The sequence below is a fragment of the Stegodyphus dumicola genome, chromosome 10 (assembly GCF_044657685.1).
Source record: "Stegodyphus dumicola isolate Sdum_Otavi_A_Nest chromosome 10, ASM4465768v1".
NCBI classification, from domain to species: Eukaryota; Metazoa; Arthropoda; class Arachnida; order Araneae; family Eresidae; genus Stegodyphus; species Stegodyphus dumicola.
Window position 1 is genome coordinate 156,932,003 of NC_140777.1, and position 22,788 is coordinate 156,954,790.

The following is a 22,788-nucleotide window of genomic DNA, read 5'->3' on the forward strand; positions in this document are numbered from 1 at the left end:
GAGAAGTCAAACGCTAAACATTAGGTTCGATCGGGCTTCTAATAGCAGCAAAACCCTACACTGGCAGCTTTTCGCCAGTACACTACACAAATCAAAAGTCTGCATAGATGAGTGAAAAGATTTTTGTAATGTGGTTTAGTTCAGAAGTTGTTCCCCATGAAATAACATTTAAACAATATAAATCTGCTTGACAATCAAATATGCCCCATGTCATCCAGATGAATGGAATGCTATTACCAGGCAAAATAAAAGTGATTTTTCTACTAGCTAATACAGTACATAGACTTTAATCCGGACGCCCATAATCCGAAATGATCTATAATCTGAACCTCAAAGCTACAAACATTATGCGCATGCGTAAACGTATAATGCGTTTACGCATGTTCATAATATGTTTACGCATGCGCGTTTAATGCGCGCGTCCGCTATACATGAGTGTAAAGAGAAGAGATACTGTTTATAGAAGAGAAAATTAAAGAGAAAGTATTAGCACAAAAAACGAAGCAACTTAAACAACTTACATTGAAAGAAATTTTTAATAAAATAAACAAATAAATATTAAGCTTTTTTTTCTAAATTTTGATACCTTTTAGATTATAATTGCTCTTTATTTTATAAATTACGGTTTCATATTTTTAATTGTATAATTTCTGCATGCCATCTTACCAGATTTAAATTGATGATCTATAATCCGGAAAAACCCCTAATACGGAATCGCCGAAGTCCCGACGAGTCCAGATTACGGACTTTGTACTGTATTACCTAGATAATATAACCAATGGATTAAGATGTAATTGAAGACTCATTTCTCATATTCTAAATAATGAAAGTAAAGCACTGAAACACACTGCAATAAAAGATGTAATTTGTATTTGTGCTCAAGCCTTTGTAGAAAAAAAAAACAACAATCTAAGCAACACAAACAGCTAGACACCAATGGACCATAAATTTGTAGATATATTTCAAAGGCTAAAAGGATGTAATGGCATTGCTCAAGATGATGTTTTAGGATGCATAAACACAGAAAATTGTGAGCCAAATTTCTAAGTTTTGACAAATGAAAACATTATTTCTACTGTAAATCTGGAGATCTATAAAAATTGCAGTGATGAAAGTGGTGCACACAACAATAATAAAAATGAAATAGACAGTATGAAAATTAGCTCCACTGAGGGCATTGGAGCTCAATAATTATCTGCTAGCACTAATAGTGCTGGATGACCTCTTCTTATGAAAACTGCATTTTCTATACAAGACATTTACAAAGTTACCAGATTATAGTGATAAGAACTTCAAACAATTCAAAATGATAAGCTTTAAACACACAGTATTACGTGTGGATTCCTTCAGTTCAATAATACTTATCTTATAAATTATTTTCTATAAACATTAGAAACTGCAACTGATTTTCATATGAAATTTGATTTGCATTTTATTATTTATTTCAAGTGTTATGCTGGTCAATTTTTTACACAGCCACAGAAATGAAAACAAAAGATTTTTCCACTAAAACCAAATTTAATTAGCTTTAATTAGATAGAAAATTTGATAAAATCAATAAGTATGACACACAACAATAAATATAACATCAGAAACAGAGATGTATAAACATCTTATACATGCCAGACATATCTAAATGCTTTCCATAAAACATTACTTTTATGTAATAAAGAAATTATTGAAAGTTTATTGCAGTATGAAAAGAAGAAATCATTCTTCTAACATTATTTTCACATACATAATAAATCTAGCCACATATAAACTGACACATTACTTATATAATTAAAGTAAGTAGAAAGCCATTAAACTGACACATTACTTATATAATTAAAGTAAGTAGAAAGCCATTAAACTGACACATTACTTATATAATTAAAGTAAGTAGAAAGCCATGTAAATAAGCTATGCATTTGATTTGTTTAAACAATGCAATGTTAAAGTGTTATTGTGATTTCTGTTAACATATATGAATTCAGCTTAAAGAATAACTAAATGTGAGTAAAAAATTGGTTACTTAAAATATATATTGCAGTTACTAAAATGAATATTTGAAAATTAAGCAGCACTAAAAAAAGTAAGTACATTTACTCACAAGTAAAGTATATTTACTCACATTTACACTAGTACATTTATTCAAAAATATGTATTTATACTGAACTCTATATTCAGTTAATAAATTATTCAAAAAACTAAAAATATATACTTTAGGAGAACAAATTTTGTTTTTTGATGAAATACATTTTAAAGAAATCAATGCTAGAAATCACTGAATTGTCAATCTATAAAGAAAACATTGCATAACTACAACAGGCCGATAAAAATCTCTGCAAAAATATATAATTGTAATACACATTGCAATGGATAATATGCATAATTTTACTTTTTCCTCTATAATGCACTTACAGTTAATTTACCTGCAGATACAGGAACTTGTATAATTTATAAATGCATCCTGATTCTTCGTTTTTCACCCCTTAATAATTAAATGTTTTCTTCATCAACAACTATTTAAAAATCATTTAAACACTTCATTTCAAAGCGATTTTAAGAATGCATGTTTACATTTTTAAAATTTTATATATTCAAAATTTCATAGTAAAGGCACTGTAGCTGCATCAAAATGAAATGCTTTAACTCAAAAACCACACAAATAGTTCAACAGCATACGTAACAGTTTAAAAAATAAAATCTGCAAGAATTTATTTAAGAACACAGTCAGAACTTTATACTGTTGTCAAAAACGTACTATCAATTCAGAAGTCAAACAACAAAAATCAGCATTATATTTTCAAAATTTTTACAGGACTAGTTTCAATGATTTTACTGAACCACCATCCTCAGCTGCAAAACCACGAATGAACAAGGTTATCCCTGTTGGTGATTCGGTAAAACCATCGAAACTAGTCCTGTGAAAATTTTGAAAATATAACGCTGATTTTTGTTGTTTGACTTCTGAATTGGTATTTCTTCGGCGTGTTATTGTGTCTTAACTTACTATCAGTTAAAGAAGACAGAAAATACTGCATTTTCTATGTTTTTTAATGATGAAAAATTATTACATATAGTTTATAAATCACAGATATGACTTAATTAATGTCACTTCAATTTACATTTTCTTCATATTTACAAATCTCCCTTTTATAGGTCATGATCGAATTGGGGATGAATCTTAACTAATGAACATTCTAGAAACAGATAGCCCACAAGTAGTTTTTACGTCCTGTTTTCTAAACAATACAATAGGTGCCACTTAATGCAATCACAGTTAATGTTATCACTCAAATACTGTTATTAGATTGTTGAAGTCGCACACATTTATATACGAAAACATGGAAAGTTTATATTAAACATATTGTGATCAAAGAATTAGTTAATACTATTATTATTAAGTGTTATAGAATGAGTTTTTTAATAAATACTTTTTAACACATTTTTCACCAAATAAAAGATAAAATCACCAAATAAAGTCAAAACAGAGCATAGAAATCACCAATTTCAGAGATAAGTCATTAAGGGATTAAGATGCTTTAAAGGAGTAAAGCTTTAACTATTGGAGTATAAGTGTAATTCAAAGGCACGCATGTTGTCATTCACTTTTGATGAATAGCTTTTGAAACAGTATAATGCACTGGAGAATGATATCTTTCTTCTTACTGGCAACTGTGCAGCGTGTAATGGAAATACTGATTTAAACATATTGATGTTCATAACTGCCAGCAAATATCACAGCCATAATTCAATCATGATCAAGGGATTATTACAGTGAAAAGATTATTCAGTCATGACAAAGATGATAGAGATATAAATGCAAATAAATTAGCAATAAAAACCAGCCTTCTGAATGCTCTGCATTTGCTGAATATAACTCTGAACCACATTTCGGAAACGATGAGAGGAAAACCATTCTCAGCACGCCAACTTTTTAATAAATAATGAAAATGAAACGAAAATTGAAGAACTAAAAACAGTCTCCAATTGATATGAATTGTGATGAATTTAAATCTTGGATATTAATGAAAAAGTTTTACTATATTACTAATGGAAGATGATACTAGTTCTTTTCTGAAACAAATTCAAAAAAATTATGTGATAAACTTTCTGAAGAAAAAAGATGATGAAATTGGTGAATTTCCTATAAATAATGAGATGAGGAATGCACTATGTGTATTAAGATCACGGTTACAGTAATGATCAAATAAATTCCAGAAACATTATGAACAGTTCATAAATTAACTTTTGCATAACAGTTACAGATAATCACTGATGACTTTTTTCCTAATTAAAATGCTGTGACAGTAAGCATTTATATATTTCTGATAATAGTTAGATTAGATTAGTTAAATTCCATTGATACCTTGAAGGATATATTTCTCACCACCTAATGTTATTATTCAGTTAATGTTTTAAAATAGTCATGGACAAACATTAGTGCAAATCACATGAAGCAACTTCTACTGTAGAAAACTGAAAAGTAAAGTTTATGTTATTCAACACATTAAAAAAAGATAAATTCAATAAGCAAGCATGGTAAGATTCAGCCAGCTTACACCATTTTGGCAGAATTGCTTTTTAGAATATTTTTAATTGAGTGAAATAGTTGTTAAAATTGAACTGTAATATTTATTTTGGAAATGTATTGCTATTTAATATCTAATCTTATTCCTTATTTAGAAAGCAAACTGATTTTTAAAATTTTTGAATCCCATCGTTGGTAGCGATAGTAGTAAGTAAGTGTCATTTCTTTAGTCTAGTACCATGAACCAACTGTAAAAATTATAACACAGAAGTACTGAAATTCAGAAGCAATTATCCGAAGACTTTCAGAATTGGAGACATAAATTTAAATTGTTAGTCATGGTAGGCCACAGACAAAAAGACATGTTCTCGTAAGAGTGACTGCCACTTCAGATCTAAAAACTTTTTCCTAAATTCTTTTAATGTAAGAACTATTAACCTTACTTTCAAAACAGAACACCTTTTATTAGTGGAAAAAAGGGATGCTCATTAAATTGATACTTTTTCAAAAATTTCCAAAAAATAATTCTTGTGTGGTTGTTAGAAACAGATTCTTACAAACATCTTTATAACAACCATATATGCTCAAAGCAATCAAGAAAAGAGTTCATGAATAAAATTGCAAAGATTTGTTGGAATCACAAGTACAAAAGTATATTCTTCTAATAAATTTTTCAAAAACTTTGGGTTTTCAGGGCAATATCTTAATATGACTGAAGATTAAAAACATATATATTCCAATACAGAAAATAAAATCTACACTCATGTCCATAAATTAAGGATAATTCGGAGTCACGAGGAAATCGAACTCTAAAATAAATATATCACCTTTAAAATCACTACACACATCTTCAAGAATCATATGCAAATTTCAGGAAGTAACCAGATGACACCAATGGTACGTCACAATGATGAGAGTGTAAGAGAGTGATATATAAGGAATACAGGCAAAGAAGTAAAATTATTTGCAGGCATTTTATAAGCATTTCAGTGCAATGACCGAATAGTTATGACACAAAGGATGCATTTGGATGATTTTTTACGTGGTAGAATTATCGGCCGTCTGAAATGTGGGCGTACCCAACTGGAAGTATCAGACAAACTCGTAATTGCCCAGAGTGTCATCTCCAGGCTTTGACAACGATTCCAAGATGATGGTAATGTGAGTAGACGTTACAGCACAGGTCGCCCCAGAGTTACAACGCTGAATGAGGACCGGTATTTGGCAGTTAATGCCAAAAGAAACAGGTGGAGAACAGCCTCAGACCTATCTCATCAGCTCTCTTCAGCCACTAGTACGACAATTTCAAGGCAGACCGTGTACAGATGCTTAGGGCAGATTGGTCTATATGCTCGTAGACCTGTCAGATGCATCTACTTACTGCAACTCACTGTTGCCTGCAGTTAGCCTGGAGTAGAGAGCATGCATTGTGGACACCGCAACAGTGGGCTTGTGTGATGTTTTCCGACGAGTCCAGATTTAGCTTGCAGTCTGATTCTCGCTGGACTTTCATATGGAGAGCTCCAGGTACCTGTTACCACCAAGAAAACATCATTGAATGACACCGTTATGGTGGTGCAGGAGTGCTCATTTGGGGTGGAATTATTCTGGGTTCCAGAACTGACCTGCATGTTGAAATTGGAACGATGACAAGCCAAATCTATCAGGACGTCATTCTGGAACAACATGTACGTTTGTTTCGGGGTGGCATGGGAGCACAATTTGTGTTTATGGATGACAACGCCCATCCTCAATGTGCAAACATCGTAAGCGAATGCCTTCAATCGGAGGATATCCCCCATATGGACTGGCCAGCATTCTCACCGGACTTGAATCCAGTACAGCACATGTGAGACATGCTTGGCTGACAATTTGCAGCCCTACATGTCTACCAGAACCTCCTCCTACATGTCTACTGGAACTTCGGAGAGCATTGCTTTTTGAGTGGTGTAATATCCCCCAAGATCTGATCGATAATTTGATACTCAGCATGCCTAGGCATTGTAAGGACTGTATTGCATCGTCTGGGAGACATACAACGTATTAACAATCATACCAACCATATAATTTTGGTTTTTTGTAAATAGGTATTTTTTTTTTATTTGCTCCAGGGAGAAAAAATCGTTAATTTTTTTTAATAATATCAAACATATAGGATCTTTTTTTTTTTTTTTTTTTTTTTGCTCTTTACCTTTTGTTTAATAAATAAGCTTTACAAATAAGTCAAATTTGTTTTGCTTCTAACTCTTCCTTTCCCTGATTTTGCATTATCCTTAATTTATAGAAATGAGTGTATATCAAGATATATATGCTTACAAGAAAGTATCCCTTAATATAATTTAAACTATTTCACTAAAAATAATATAAAAGGAGCCATTAAACTAATCTTTATAAATAATTTTTGTTATAATTTTTTATTGGAAAAATTATGCCTTTCTTTTTTGTTTTTCATTTTACATAACATGCCAGAAATAAAGCTAAATTTGAAAAACAACATACCAATCACAAATGTGTTAATCAGCAGAAAATGGAAAAGTGGAAAAACTTTGCGGATTTTTCCACTTTATCTTAAATAAATATTACCTTAAATACAAATTTCATGAAAGAAACATTTTTCATGTAGCCTGTATCTATAAAATCTTGCAAATGAACATAATTCACGAAAGCTCTGATAATATTTTTGCTATAATTTATATTACAAATCTCAAATCTAAGCCTAGTAAAAACTGATCCATATCCCCCCCCTCTTTATCCTATGTAGTTTATTATATCATACACAAGGGGAAAAAATCTATTGCAGCTATTTTACTATATTTCACAATTAACTATTATATAATTATTCTTATTATCACGCATATTTGGTTACACAAAATAACACAATTCAAAGCAATTATACATAATATGGTTAAGACATTTTAGAGAAAAAATTGCATTTTAAGTTATCATAGGAAATTATATTACAGAATTATATTATTTAGACTATCAATGAACCATTTCACAATAAATGCAAATTGCATTTCTGTGTATATTCTGTGAATGGTTTAATGTGCATTATAATGCACTTGTTCCATTTTCTCTAATATCGAACCATTTTTCAAATTTAGCATTAGAATCTAGACACTTTTGTGAAAAACAGTTTCCTTTTTTATTTATCAAAATCTTAAATTTTGATGCATTTCCTTTACATTCCAAACATTAAAAGTACAATATTATGGTATTATATAAATTTTGATAATTAAGAATTAGTCTTATTAACATTAAGATTCATCAAAACATGCATAATATCTAATTAAAATTTATACGGATTTCTGTTAACACACAACAAAATAAAAATAATTTTTAAAAAAATTGAGTTATACAAATAACAACAGATAACAAATAAATGAAGTAAATAATATAAAAATAAAATATAAATACAATAAATAAATAAATGCTATTCATCAAGTTTTAAAAATTACCTTAAATAGAGAAAAAAAACAAACATGGTACTAAAAATAAAAATCATATTCTCTTTTCTCATTTTTCAAAACTTAAAACGATACTTACGTATTACGCAACCAGGCCAAAATTCGCATAAATCGCCAAATTTGGGACCCTACTTACGGCAACCCTACGTGTTTAGACGAAAGTTTATTTGTAAAAAAAAAAAAAAATAACACTGGGCGTGTACTACCACAGCAATGGGTTTTCGGCGGAATTTGCGGAGAAAAGAAAGAGACTTTTTTGGTAACTGTACCTAACAGAAGTGCCGTTACCCTCATGCAAAAAATTTGCGAAAATATCGAGGAAGGAAGCATCATTTATTCGGATTGCTGGAAAGGATACAATACAAGTGAGTTCGAAAATGCTGGATTTCTGCATGGAACTGTTAATCACAAATATAACTTTGTGGATCCCAACACGGGCATTCACACGCAACATGTAGAGCGCATGTGGGGCTCAGCCAAATGGCGCAACAAAAAACAGAGAGGAACAGCCCATCATCATCTTGACTCATACCTTATCGAATTTATATGGCGCCAAGCTCAAGCTGTTAATGGCGAAGACGGTTTTCAATCAGTGCTAAAAGCAATAGCCAAAAGATTTCCGCCGAAAAAATAATTCTGCAACTTAATTCGAAACCAGAAGGGTTTAATTGCTATTTTATATTTTAAAACAAAATAATATAAAAAACTGTATTAAAAATTATCTGTAATTAATAAATGTACATTTTCTTTCTATTCATACTTTTTTACTCAAACTTACAAATTGCGCCAACCTAGTTGCAATAATACGCAAGTACCCTTAAAACAGGCATACATGCAGGCATTTCATACAGGCATAAGAAGATAGTAATAAGTATTTATAAAGTTATCATAACTCATACAAAGCTCTGTGTGAACTAGGTAAAATAAGTAACAATTTATGTGAATGTACAACAATTTATGTGAATGATAAAAATTCACAAATACTTTAAACAGAGCTGAAAACGGAAATATGCTTTGCATTGAAATTGCATTTAATTTCTTAAACATGAATATTGCTAAATACTGTCATCAAGACATTTAAAATATGAAACATCAAGCTATAAAATTCTTCTCTGCAATTAATGGTTTCAAAATGCAGCATTTCACATGGTAGCTTGAGCAATTTTCAATGACTGCAAGAGAAAAATTAATACTTTAGAAATTATAGTTTCAGTGTTAACAATATAATAATTAAACACATAACTTCAACTAAATTAAATGTTTTAAAATAGATGAATAAAAAATTTTAAATAGAGTGGAACCTTGGTTTACGAACTTAAATTTATTCCTAAAGATAATTCAGCTCAACAGCGGCCAAGTGGTAAAGTCTCTGAACACTGATAGTTCGGTCCTGGGTTCGAATCCCAGAAACAGGCTGGCTGGATGGCTGTTTTAATGGATTTTCAAGTGTGAAATGTGTATACAAGCCAATTTTTCTTAAAAAGTCCTCCACGAAGGCATCTCTCCCCTTAAGCAAATAGGCCTTAAGGCTCATTACATATAATAAAAGGAAGACTCTGTCTGTGTCTTTTGTTCATGAGGCACATAAGCTAATAGACCCAGGGCTATGAAATTTGGTCCATAGGTGCATCTAGACAAGAGCCAATGCACCTTGAAGCGATTTTTTCGAAATTTGAATGAGGTTTATTTTTTTTATTTTTTATTTATTGTTTTTGATGAAATCGCATCATTTTGAGACATAATGGGCGACAGAAAAGCGATATTTTAGTCTATACATTCCATTTTCACATCGTCATGAAAATAGGCACTTAGCTATCATGCGAACTTAAAATAAATTTCGTATTTCAATAAACCAATTAAATACAAAATTATTTAGCAAAGTGAGGTTAACAGCTTTTCAATGGGATATTTTTTAAGTGATTTAAAAAAGTGTACTGTTTATTTTCCTTTGATTTTTGGACATGTTAAACGTTTATTCTTCAGACTCCTTTTACAAAAAGAATTTTTGAAAAATAATATTTTGTAATTTAAAAAAAAAATTTTAAATAAAGCTTCCGATTACACTTCTCACATCACGATCTTCTTATTCTGACGTGCATGTGTCGAGGCACATCAGAAATAATTTCCTTTTTTTAAAACTCTCTCTTTATTAGTCAGTGGCAAAGAGGTTTGTATATTTTGCATTATGTCATCCATAAAGCACAATTTTGATTGGTTATTGCTTTCTGATGATAGTTTCATTCTTTTAGAAATGTGGTTTTGGCAACAGTTTTTGATTCAATGCTGTGTATAGAGGACTGCTGACTGTTTTCTCTTGAAAATATGAGATAAAACATTATTAATTATACTTTCCTTTTCAGAATTTTTTTTTTTTTTTTTGTTTCTTTTATGTTATTGATTGCGTATTTCACTGTTTTTAAGATATTGAAAAGTTCTGTATGTTTTTTTAGAAAACAAAGTTCTTAATTTTCTTTATACCATTCGAATTCTTAAGATTTTGCAACAGGAAGTTGGTTAATTCATTTATTAGAATAATTAATATTTGTATTAAAGGATATTGCTTATTTAACTGTAATTTTTTTATATTATGTTTTAATTATATAAAATGTTTTGCATGATTTTTGTTTTTTAGGAAACAAACTTCCTTTATACCAGAGGTTCTCAACCGGTGGTACACAAGAGAAAAATAGATGGTATGCAAAGAAGCAAAGTATTTTTAATTATTAAATTCATAAATTAAAACTCCAACATCCTGGCAGAGTTTTTCCTCTAAAATTCATAAATTTATGCTATCTGAGCTTTGTTCAAGGTCAATAGCCACTTATAGACTTAAGCAAGAGGTGAACATTTTGTCTGCACAGCAGTTTTCGTGGTTCTTCCATGTTGTACATTTCACAAATATTCTTTTAGCCATAGACATAACAAAATGTGCCATAAATGATGTTTTTTAAAAGGAATAATAGACATGGATGCAGTATTTAATAGGAAATAAAAATAAGTTCCTATAAAAAAGATAATGGTATCTCATTAATTCTCTTAGAGTTGATTGATTTATTAGCACATCAGCACTTTATTGGCCATTTCCAGGCTCATATTACTTCATTTTCAATCAGAATAATTTTTTACATCGGTTTGCTGTCTCTAACGGTAGGTATCTTGTCATGTTCTTGCTTTGCATTCCTTATTTTTCTAAGCGATTTGAGAATATCGTCATCTGTTTCTGGAGAACTCGTAATATATTGTGCATTTATATATTTGTGAAAAAATAATAAAATAAACCTAGATTTTCAAAATGGAAAAATGGCTAAGATTGACTGGGTGAAAAAGTGACGATTGACAGGTGATGGATCCAGGACAATTTACTAGTACTAAGAATATTGAAAAGAAAAGAAAAATTGTTTTTAGAAAATATAATGAAAGTTACTTATCATTTGGATTTGCTTGGAATGGAACCTCAACCTCAGTGTGCTGTTTGTGGTGAACTATTATCCAATCAAAGTATGAAACCATCGTTTCTTAAAAGACATCTTGAATCTAAGCATGCTAATTTAAAAGATAAATCTGAAGAATATTTTAAGAGGAAATAATTGAGTTCAAAAATAGTCGACAAGTAATGCAAGGTTTTTGTTACTTCAAGTGAAAAAACTTTAGAAGCTAGTTACCTGGTAAGCCTAAGAATTGCTAAGACTGGGCAGGCTCACACTATTGAAGAAAACTTTATATTGTTAGCAGGTAAAGATACAGTTTTAACATTATTAAATTAAAAAGCGACTCATGAACTTAATAATATTTTGTTATCAAATGATACAGTAAGTCGACATATTCATGAAATGGCAAATTCCATAAAAGTGAGTATTTCGCTTTGCAGTTGGATGAAAGTACTGATAAAACAACCTTTGTTCAATTATTAGTTTACATACATTTCGAAGAAGATAAAAGAATTGCTGAAGGATATTTATTTTTTGAATCTCTTCATGATAGAGCAAGTGCAAGTGAAATTTTCAAAGTAATTGACAATTTTATGTCTGAGAATGATATTCCTTGGAATAAGTGCATTACCGCATGCAGTGATGGAGCTCGGGCTTTTAAGAGGAAAATATTCCGGAGTGATTTCTCAAATAAAAAAAGTCGCACCTGAAACTAAATTTACTCACTGCTCCATACATCGTGAAGCTTTAGTAGCCAAAACAATTCCTGAGAGCCTGAAAATCGTTTTAAATCAAGCTGAAAAAATTGTTAATTTTATTAAAAGCCAAGCTTTAAATTCAAGAATATTTTACGGTTTTATGCCAAGAGATGGGCAGTGAACATGAAACGCTTTTGTTATATTCCAAAGTAAGGTGGTTATCCAGAGGCAAAGTTTTAAATTGTCGTTTTGAACTTTGATGAGAAATTCAAATTTTCCTCTGTGATTCAAAATCTGAATTGCAAAAATGTTTATTTAGTGAATTATGGTTGGCAAGTTTATCATATTTAGCTGGTATTTGTGGAAGGTTAAATGAATCAAATTTAGGATTACAAAGACAAATGTTAATTTGTTAAATATAAAATAAAGGCAATGATAAAAAAAAAAAAAAAAAAAAAAAAAGATCGAGCTAATAATCAAAAAATTGGATAATAATATATTAAGCCTTTTTCCACTTTTAGAAAGTTTTTAACCAAAAATAATTTGAAAATAAAGGAAGAATTAGCATTTGATATTAAAAATCATTGTTTTTCATTGATAAATAATTTAAACATGTATTTCTCAAGGATTAGGGAAAAGAAATTTGGATTAGAAATCTGTTTTGTTCAAATATACCTGAAATTTTATCTTGTGAGGAAAAAGAACAAGTGATAGAAATTTCCTTTGATCGAACTCTAACTGACGATTTCAAAAGTAACATACGTGTTAACTTTTGACTGAACAAAAAATAAATAAATTAATTAATAAAATAAAATAATTCAAAGGGATTTCAAATAGAGCTATTAAATTTTTACTGCTTTTCTGCACAGCTTATTTGTGTGAACAAAGATTTTCTTCCATGTTATATTTAAAAAATAAGTACAGAACAAAATTAAATGTGGATTCTAATTTACTCTTAAAATTAAATGAAATAAGACCAGACATAAAGAAATTGATTTCTCTTAACCCTCTGAGTGGCACGGGTTTTTGGATCTGTCATGAAGACCTGTATTCAAAAACACTTTATTAGCTGAATTTGTATATTTACTTACTTTAGGCACTATTTTCATCAACTTACATTTATTAACATAATATTTATATTATTAAATAAAGTAAGAAAGCAAAATATCATAAATTATAAGCTAATATATAACAAATGACAAAAAATCTCATGACCGGATAAAGCCAGCCATAACGCTCAGGGTATTAAACAAGCCTGAACTTCGCACTAATACTCTGATACTTTTGTCGGTATATTGGCTTAGAGCAGGGGTCTCCAAACTACGGCCCGAGGGCCACATCCGGCCCGCGGACAGATTTTGTCCGGCCCGCGGAGAGCTAGCATACTTGAAAACTCCTTTTAGAGAACATATTTTTTATAGCAAATTAAATTTAGTTTACTGAAGTATTCTAATTTTATGTTGAATAATTATTAATATGACATCTACATTGATATGGTCATGGGCTAACTACTCATAACATTGTTGTAGGCTTATTGTTATTGTTTTTGTGATAAGTTGGATAAAGAAACACAGAATTGTAATGAGTGAAAACATGTATAATATGCAGAAAATTTAACTTCAGTATATAATAACTAACAAATTATTGAAATGAATCCAACTAACATTTTATACATTTTAAATAAAAACATAACTTATAACAAGCATAATGACATATGAAATACTAATGAGATTTATGTAATTGAGCCTTTCCACTGACAATAGTTTGTAGTTGTGGACTCATTTTACTTGTACCAATTATTAAATGAGATTTAAGATGCTCATCAGTTAATTTAGATCTGTAAACATTTTTTGTGTACTTCATTTTGGAGAAGGTCTTCTCACACAATTAAGTAGTACCAAAAACAGAAAACAGCCCACGAGCAAATTTATGCAAATTATCAAATTGTGTCAGTGGAAGACTTATAAAATTCCAACAAAGATGAGTTTTGATATTTGTTCCTAATTATATCACTGCACTGTAGATCAATCATTTCCATTTGAAGTTCCGGGGCTAGGGTTTCAATGTCAGTATCAAAAGGATTCTGAAAAATCTTAATTTGATTCGCAATGGCATCAAAGTCCGAGAAACGAGTATCAAAATTTATTTTCAAAGCACTCAAAGTTTCGATTGCAAAATCGATAGGAAACTCAGTCTCAGTGGTGTGGCTGAATATTTCACATGTTTTAAAAATGTGAAAAACATTTACTTCGTAGTTGTGATTGAAACAGTATCAATTTCTTCCGGAATGATTTGATATTAGTGTATAAATCAGGAAGATGCTGTTTTCTCCTTGCAATCTCAAATTCTGTTCGTTCACATGTTTTGTCAAATCAACATAGAATGCTAACTTCCACAGCCATGCGTTGTTTTGTAATTCAGTAAGAGGGCGATGCTTTTCATTCAAAAAAAATTTCGATCACTGTTCGAAGTTCAAAAAAGCACTGAAGGACTTTTCCCACAACTAAGCCAACGTACGGCAGTATGATAAGGTAAGTCATTTTCTCCAATCTCTTCAATAAATTGTCGGAATTGTCGGTGATTCAGCCCAAAAGATCTGATAAAATTAACAGTTGATATGACTGGTTTCAGAACTTCAGACATATACAAACATTTTCCACACAAAGACTGTTGATAAATGATACAATGTAAGACTAATGGTTTTGAACCACCGTCATTTTCTACAGCCTTTGACACAAGAGCGACCACTCCTTTATCTTTCCCACTCAGGTTTTTGCCTCCATCAGTTGTAATACATTTCAAGTTTTTCCATCGAAGGTTCTTTTGATTAATGGCCATTTCAACTCCTTTAAAAATATCTGTACCAGTAGTTGTGCCATGAATACTATACATATCAAGAAGTTCTTCATGCACTTCATAGCTTTTATCTACTCCTCGAATATAAATCAACATCTGAGCAGTATCTGACACATCCGTTGACTCATCCAAGGCCAAAGAAAACCACTCAACATGTCCATTTTTGTCGAACGGTTGAGAGGATATATTTTCAGCGATGTTTTCTACCCTTCGAGCCACAGTGTTTGCTGACATACTGACAGTTTTTAATAAATTTACCTTTTCAGGGCATATTTCTTTGGCTACTGCAATTATGCATTCTTTGATCATTTCTCCATCGGTGAATGGTTTTCCACGTTTTGCAATTTCAAGAGCCACACGAAAGCTATCACGAGTTGCAGCCTCTTGTTCAGTTTTGAGTTTTGTAAATGAAGATTGCTGTGATTTCTATCCGTGCTTCATAGCTTCGAATTTTTCTGTCCGCAAACTTCCTGTATATTTTGAGTAATTTTGAAAATGTTTTGTTTCATAATGACGTTTAATGTTATATTCTTTGAGAACGGCTATGCTTTCATTGCAAATCAAACATAGCGCCTTGTTACTGGACTCAATTATGAAATACTGAATGTTCCACTGATCTTTGAATTTTCTGCATTCACTATCAATTTTTCGCTTCTTTTCCATACTACTAAATCATGCACAAAAGCAACAATTCAAATCAAAATACTGTTACAAAGATGTCTTAAACATGCACAAACACGTTTTAAGGAGGTACGCACTATTTTATTTCACAACAGTGTCATAGGAGACTTCTGTACGTGCTATTAGCGCCATCTGTTAGCGATAGAAGGTACTACCTATTTCCGCTTGTGTCCACCAGATGTCGTGTCACGTTACTCCTCATGGCTCGTACTCTACGACTAATCTAGAAATTACAGATAATGACAGGAAAATTAATAAAACGTTGCGTACTTTTTCGGACTTTTTTTTTCATCAGTGGACTATTTCACTTTTTACCACCGGCAACAATGATAATATGGTTTTGGCCCTCGGAACTTACTGGAGTAATCAGTATGGCCCTAAGGCTGGAAAGTTTGGAGACCCCTGGCTTAGAGCATGAGATATTTTTCCCTGCTTTTACTAGTACCTCAGAGATTCCCGTTTAGGGTGTGACCTTTGTGAAGTCCATAGTTAAATATATCCTCTAGGTTAGGTGAATTTGTCAGGGAGGAGGTTTTGAATTTCGCGTAAAATTTTAGAATCAAATTTTTATATCTTAAATTTTGATAACTAGAATGGTAACCGATTTTTAATTGGGAATGAAATAATTGGGAAACCAATAAAAATTAAAGAATTTTGTGCTAAGAATAAAGGAAAATCTAAGTCAGTCGCTCCAAAACAAAAGTTTGAAAAACAAAACATCACAGCTAAGAAGTGCTAGAGGAAAAATGTGTTTGCGATGTACGGGGACCGATCATGATAGAAACTCTTGTAAATTTAAGACATGTATCTGCAGATTTTGTAAGAAAATTGAGCACATTGAAAGGGCATGCTACAACGCTAAAAAAATGAAAGCAAAACAAAAACAATTAAATGTAGGGAATGAAAACACAGTTCCTATAAACAGCATACATTCCAGTGAGGTAAAAAACAGGAAGCCTCCCTGTAGAAAAAGAGATAGAGAGTGCTGTGCCGCTCGTACGTTTAGCTAATTAAGAGTTTTTCACCAGAGAGAGTTGAGAGTTTGATGAGAGTGATTGTGAGTGGTATAAACTAGATATTCTGTAATCTGTATATAATACTTGTTCATAAATTTTCTTTGATTCACAAATAGCTTTAGTTAAAGAAAAATGTCTTTATTTGATATCATAACATATCAAGATCCAATGACGCCGCGTATGGAATATTGAGTAAGTTATTACATACAAGAAGTTTTTGGTGCATCGGCCGATAAGGTGAGTCATTTCATTTTATCTGCATGCAATTTATCTTTGAAAATGAGTTTTGAAGTAACTATCGAGAGAAATAGAAAAATTAGAGGTTCGATTTGTAGCAGTGTAACAAAATTAATAAGGAAATTGGAAGATGAATTGCAAAGCAAGAATTCGAACCTAGAAGTGTAGCAGGAATCGCTTTCAGTGTTAATCGAGAGAGAAACTAGCTTGTTGAAATATGATGAAGTTATATTAATGCTCAAAGCACTGTTCAGGAATTAGAGACAGAAGTAGAGCATTGTTTAGAATACAGCGAATCAATCATTAGATGTAAATCGAAAGTCAATAGATATATTCAAAATGTGGGTAAAACTGGAACAACTTCACAAGTTTCAAAACTAATTATAATACTAAATTACCTCGCATTACTTTAGAAACTTTCAGCGGTGATTTATGTAAATTTACAGAATTTTCGGCTCAGTATAAAGCTGCCATTCACGAAAACAATACGCTTCAAGATAGTGAGAAATTTAACTATTTAAGATCTTTACTCACCGGTTCAGCTGCAAAACCTATAAGCGGATTACCATTAATAGGAGAAAACTATAAAAAGGCCATCGAAATCTTAACTGACATATTTGGGAAAAAAGAAATATTAGTTAGCGTGCATATGAACATTCTCCTAGCTTTGGAGCCAGTACTTCGTTCAAATGTTGTATCCAGTTTAAGAAAACTATATAATGAAATAATGGTTCAAACAAGAAGTTTAGAGACATTAGATACGTATTAATTTTAATTGTTATGGCAATCTATTGCTTCCTATTTTATATAAGTGTATACTGCAAGATTTAGTGTTACAGTTTAGTAGGGGGCAAAACGTCGGCACAGAGTCAATAGTGTCAGATTTATTGTTGTTTCTAAAGAGAGAAGTAGAAGCCCGCGAAAAGTCATTAACTCTGGATTTTAATCAACAAACACTTCTGAAATCAAGCGAAAGAAATACTAACAACTATCATAAGAGTGTGGCTCGAATTAAAAAGAAAATGGTATCAGCGGGAACGCTTAATACATCAGTCGAAAATTATATGTACGACTTTTGTCTTAAATCTCACCTCTCAAAAGACTGCGAAAAAAAACAGCAAATGCATTGGTGAAAGGTAATAACTAGTGGCATGGTCCATCATGGTTGTAAGATTCTGAAGATCAATGGCCTGAGCAGAAGTTTAAAGTAGAAACTGATACTCAAAATTTGGAACATTTAAGCACTTATGTTCAGGTGACGTTCCAGAAGGTGAAACTGCATTAAACATTACCAAATTCAGCAGTCTGGGAAAATTGTTGAGAGTTACAGCTTAGGTAAAGCCAACCAAGCTAAGAAAACGTACCTGTGAAGAAGGTCCTCTTACTGTATTAAAGATCCAAGAAGCTGAGGAGTACTGGATAAAAGAAGTCCAGAGAGAGAATTACGTTTCGAATATTCAACAACTAGAGAGGAATAATCTAATAACACCAGATTCAAAGCTTTACAGTTTAGCACCATATCTGGACAGTAGAGGTATTTTGCATGTCAGAGGTCATTTGGAACAAGCAGAATTAATAGGTGACGAAAAGCATCCCATTATTCTGCCGAAAACGAAGTTCACTGAAGTAGTGATATTTAGTGAACACATAAAAGTATTCCATTCAGGAGTCATGGCAACATTGTCCAAAGTCAGGAATAAATTTTGGATATCTAAAGGAAGACAAGTAGAAAAGAAAGTTATTAACGCTTGCCTGGTGTGTAGAAAGTTCGCAGTGAAGCCCGCCAAACAGTTAACGGGTCAGTTACCAGGAGATCGTGTAGTCCAAAGTAATCCTTTCACAGTTGTAGGCACTGACTTAATGGGAGCAGTTACTATCAGAGAAAAAGTGGATATCCACTAAAAGGTGTACATAGTCTTATTTACATGCGCTGTTACTCATGCTGTACACATTAAAGTGATTTCAGATATGTCAGCACAAAAAGTTTCATTTTTTTATTACGACGTTTTTAGCAAGAAGAGGGAGCTCCAAAGTGATTTATTCAGATAATGCCAAGAGTTTCCGCAGCACATGTGAAATAATTAAAGGATTTAAAAGAATCAGAGCAGAGCCAAGTGTGAGAGATTTCCTGACATCCAAAGAGATAACATGGAAATTCATACCTGAGCGTTTTCCCATGGTGGGAAGGGTTCTGGGAATGTCTGATGAGAAGCATCAAGGAACCTCTGAAGAAAATCTTAGGAAGAGCATACTGACTTTCGAAGAGCTCTCTACAATATTAACTGAACTTGAGTGTGTGCTAAATAATAGACCTTTAACATACGAGAGCAACAAACTGGGTGAACCTCGCCCGCTTACACCTTCACAGTTTTTATTGCCAGGACGTGGTACATTTAACTTTCCCAGGCATTTCTTGGAAATTTTTAACAAGGTGTCCGACAAATAGACTTTAACTAGGAGGAAGCTTTATCAATCTAAGCTCTTAAAATTAACATGGATCAAGTGAAAAGAGCAATATTTACTCCATCTTAGAAATGCACATTACTTTGCTAATCCTAAAACTGAGCGGAACCTTAAGACTGGAGACGTTGTGTTGATAGAAGGACCAAAACAATCCAAACTACTTTGGGACATGGGTGTAAATGAAAACGTGATTATAGAAAGAGATGGACATGTTCGAGCGTGCCTCGTTCACACACCCAAAGGACAATTCAGAAAATCGATTCTGATGTTATATTCTTTCGAGATTTAATTTACAACTTTTGATATTATTTGAGTTTTTATTATACAGTCAAAAGTCGTTAATCCGGACTCGTCGGGACTTCGGCGATTCCGGATTATTGATTTTTCCGGATTATAGATCATAAGTTTAAATCTGGTAAGATGGCATGCAGAAATTATAAAATTAAAAATATGAAACCGTAATTTATGAAATAAAGAACAATTATGATTTAAAGAGTATCAAAATTTACAAAAAAAAAAAAAAAAAAAAAAAAAAAAGCTTAATATTTATTTGTTTAAACATTTCTTTCAATGTAAGTTGTTTCGTTTTATGTGATAATACTTTCTCTTTAATTCTATAAACAGACATAATTTCCTCTTCAGTTACAAAGTTCCGCTGTTGAAGTCCTATAATTGCTGTGTCGAGAATACCGACTAATTTGTCACTCGAAATTTTTTCGTTTTCAATAACCTCTATGTCACTTTCTTCACTATCAGAAGTGAATTATAATGACGAGGAATTTAATTTAAATCATATCAAAGACGGAGTACATCGAGGTGAATACTACATTTAGTAAGGAATTATAAGCCAAATTAAATAAAAACATCTGCCCTGAAGATAAGGATAGTGCTGACAGATCAACTTCCAATTCATTGCGCACCGTACATTATGGGTGTCTGAATTAACGACTTTTGACTGTATTATAAATTATTATGTTCATTTGTGGTTTTGATAAATACTAGTATAGATTATTCTTTTATATTATTTATTTATATACGTCATGATATTTAGAATAAAACCATTGCTAATTAATGCTAATATTGTTATGTAAGTAAGTTGGTGCATCCTTATTAAAGAGTACCAGTGGGGAGTGATGTAGAAAAAGAGATAGAGGGTGCTGCACCACCCGTATGTTTAGCTAATTAAGAGTTTTTCACCAGAGAGAGTTGAGAATTTGATGAAAGTGATTGTGAGTGGTATAAACTAGATATTCTGTAATCTGTATATAATACTTGTACATAATTTTTCTTTGATTCATAAATAGCTTTAGTTAAATGAAAGTGTCTTTATTTGATATCATAACATATCAAGATCCACCAATGCCACTTATGGAATATCGAGTAAGTTATTACACTCCCATAATGGTCCAAGTGAACATAGAAGGAAAACTGGTAGCTATATAACTGGATACAGGGGGTGCAGTATCAGTAATGAGTTTTAAAAATTTCCGGCAAATTTCGAAAAAGAAAATTAAAAATACAAGTCTAGTATTTAAAACATATAATGGAGAAAAACTGATACCTTTAGGATTTACTACAACTAAGGTAGAATATAAAGGTCAAAATAAAAACTTAAACCTTTACATCATTAAAGAAAACCTTGATACAATATTTAGTAGAGAATGGCTTTCAGAAATAAATTTAGACTGGTCCTCAATAAAGTCAATTTCTGTCTCTCTAAAGAGTAGTTTAAATAAATTATTGAAACAATATAAAGAGATTTTTGACAGAAAATTAAGAGAGATAAAAAATTATGAGCCAAATGTTTTACCAAAATTTTGTAGAGCTAGGCAAGTACCATTTGCATTAAAGGGCCGGATAGATGAAGAAATTGATTGCTTGGAAAAAGAGGGTATAATCGAAAAGGTTGAAATGTCGGAATGGGCAACTCCAGTAGTACCAGACGTTAAGCCGGACGGCTCTATATGACTCTGTGCTGACTACTTGGTGACAGTAAACCCAAATATTGTTACGCATCAACACGCTTAGCCGACTATAGAGGAAATATTTTCATGTTTGAGTAGGGGAAATAATTTTTCAAAAATTGATTGCTTCAAAAATTGAACATGCTTATTTACAAATGAAAGTATACCCTTAGACTGAAAAATTGCTAACAATAAACACACAGAAGGGATAATATAAGTGTAAGAGATTAATGTTCGGGCTAAATGCAGCGCCGGCAATCTAGTAACGTTATGTAGACGGACTATTCCACGGAATGGAAGGGTGTAAGGTCTTCATGGATGATCCGCGGATAACTGAGGCAGATGATGAGGCACATTTAAATATTTAAAAAAAATTTCTTCAAGAAATGTCATGGACTGAAGTTAAATTTAGACAAAAGTAAAATTTTCAGGATGAGATACAATTTTTAGGTCATAAAAATGATGCTAATGGTTTACATAATACTGATGAAAAAATATCAGCGATTGTAAAAGCACCAAGACCCAAAAATATCCAGGAAATTCAAAATTTTTGGGATTGGTTAATTTTTATGGAAAATTTTGCTCTAAATTAGTGACAATCGCAAATCCCTTATATCAATTAACAAAGAAAAACTCAAAATGGGTTTGGACAAAAGATTGTCAAGAGGCTTTTCTAAACATTAAAAAAGAATTGTGTTCACAAAATGTTTTGATGCATTATGATCCAAAATTGCCCTTAACATTGGCAACTGATGTTACAACTAAAATTCCTTAAAGGGATAAACTGAAGTTTGCTTTTCCCGCGGCGGGGGGCGAGGGGGAATATTGTTAGAACACGCAGGAACGAGGATGTGCTAACATGTATAGATCCGGCACTGTGCTGCATATGATATTTCATATTTGTTTCAATCATGTTGTTATTGTTTTCAATAAATAATCAAAAGACAACTACTGTGAATTAAATGACTCAACACTTCAGAACGAAGATATCACAAAATTGTTGGTGACCCGGACATGATGCGAACCTTCTGATGGAATGTGAACCTTTCTTTGTTTTGGAAGTTTCTGATTCGCGACCATGGAATTGAGGTAGGACCCTTTAGATTCAGTTCTTGAAGTGTTATGATTTTGTATGTGAGAGGAAGTTTTGAATTTATAGTGGTGATTTGATTATTTAGTTGATGTAAATTAATTTGAAATTTAGTTTTGAAAACAAAAGTAGTTTATGTAAACATGGTGAAACGAGTTGAAAGGTTAAGGCAGAAACGAAACTGCATTAGGTAGCTTTTTTGTAACCTTTTGGCAAAAATTGAAGACACAATAAATAAACCTTTAAGTGAAATTTACAGTAAAGAACAAAAACTTGATGAACCAAAGAAACCAGTTGATTGAAAAGATAAAGAATCTTAAGGGTTTAGATAGTGAAATAGAAATGATAATTGGTACAGATGAGTTAGAAAAC

At 31.7% G+C, this 22,788-nt stretch overlaps 1 protein-coding gene across 2 annotated transcripts in view; it reads right to left on the reverse strand.

Annotated features, from left to right (window-relative positions):
- LOC118191208 (flotillin-1-like) overlaps window positions 1-22,788 on the reverse strand; it is a 193,936-nt gene that overhangs the window by 95,810 nt on the left and 75,338 nt on the right. For both annotated transcript variants that reach the window (XM_085825734.1, XM_085825735.1), the window contains one exon: window positions 8,063-9,155. In XM_085825734.1, the coding sequence (XP_085681860.1) occupies window positions 9,126-9,155 (30 nt within the window). In that variant the 3' untranslated portion in view covers window positions 8,063-9,125. The remainder of the gene's footprint in view (window positions 1-8,062; window positions 9,156-22,788) is intronic.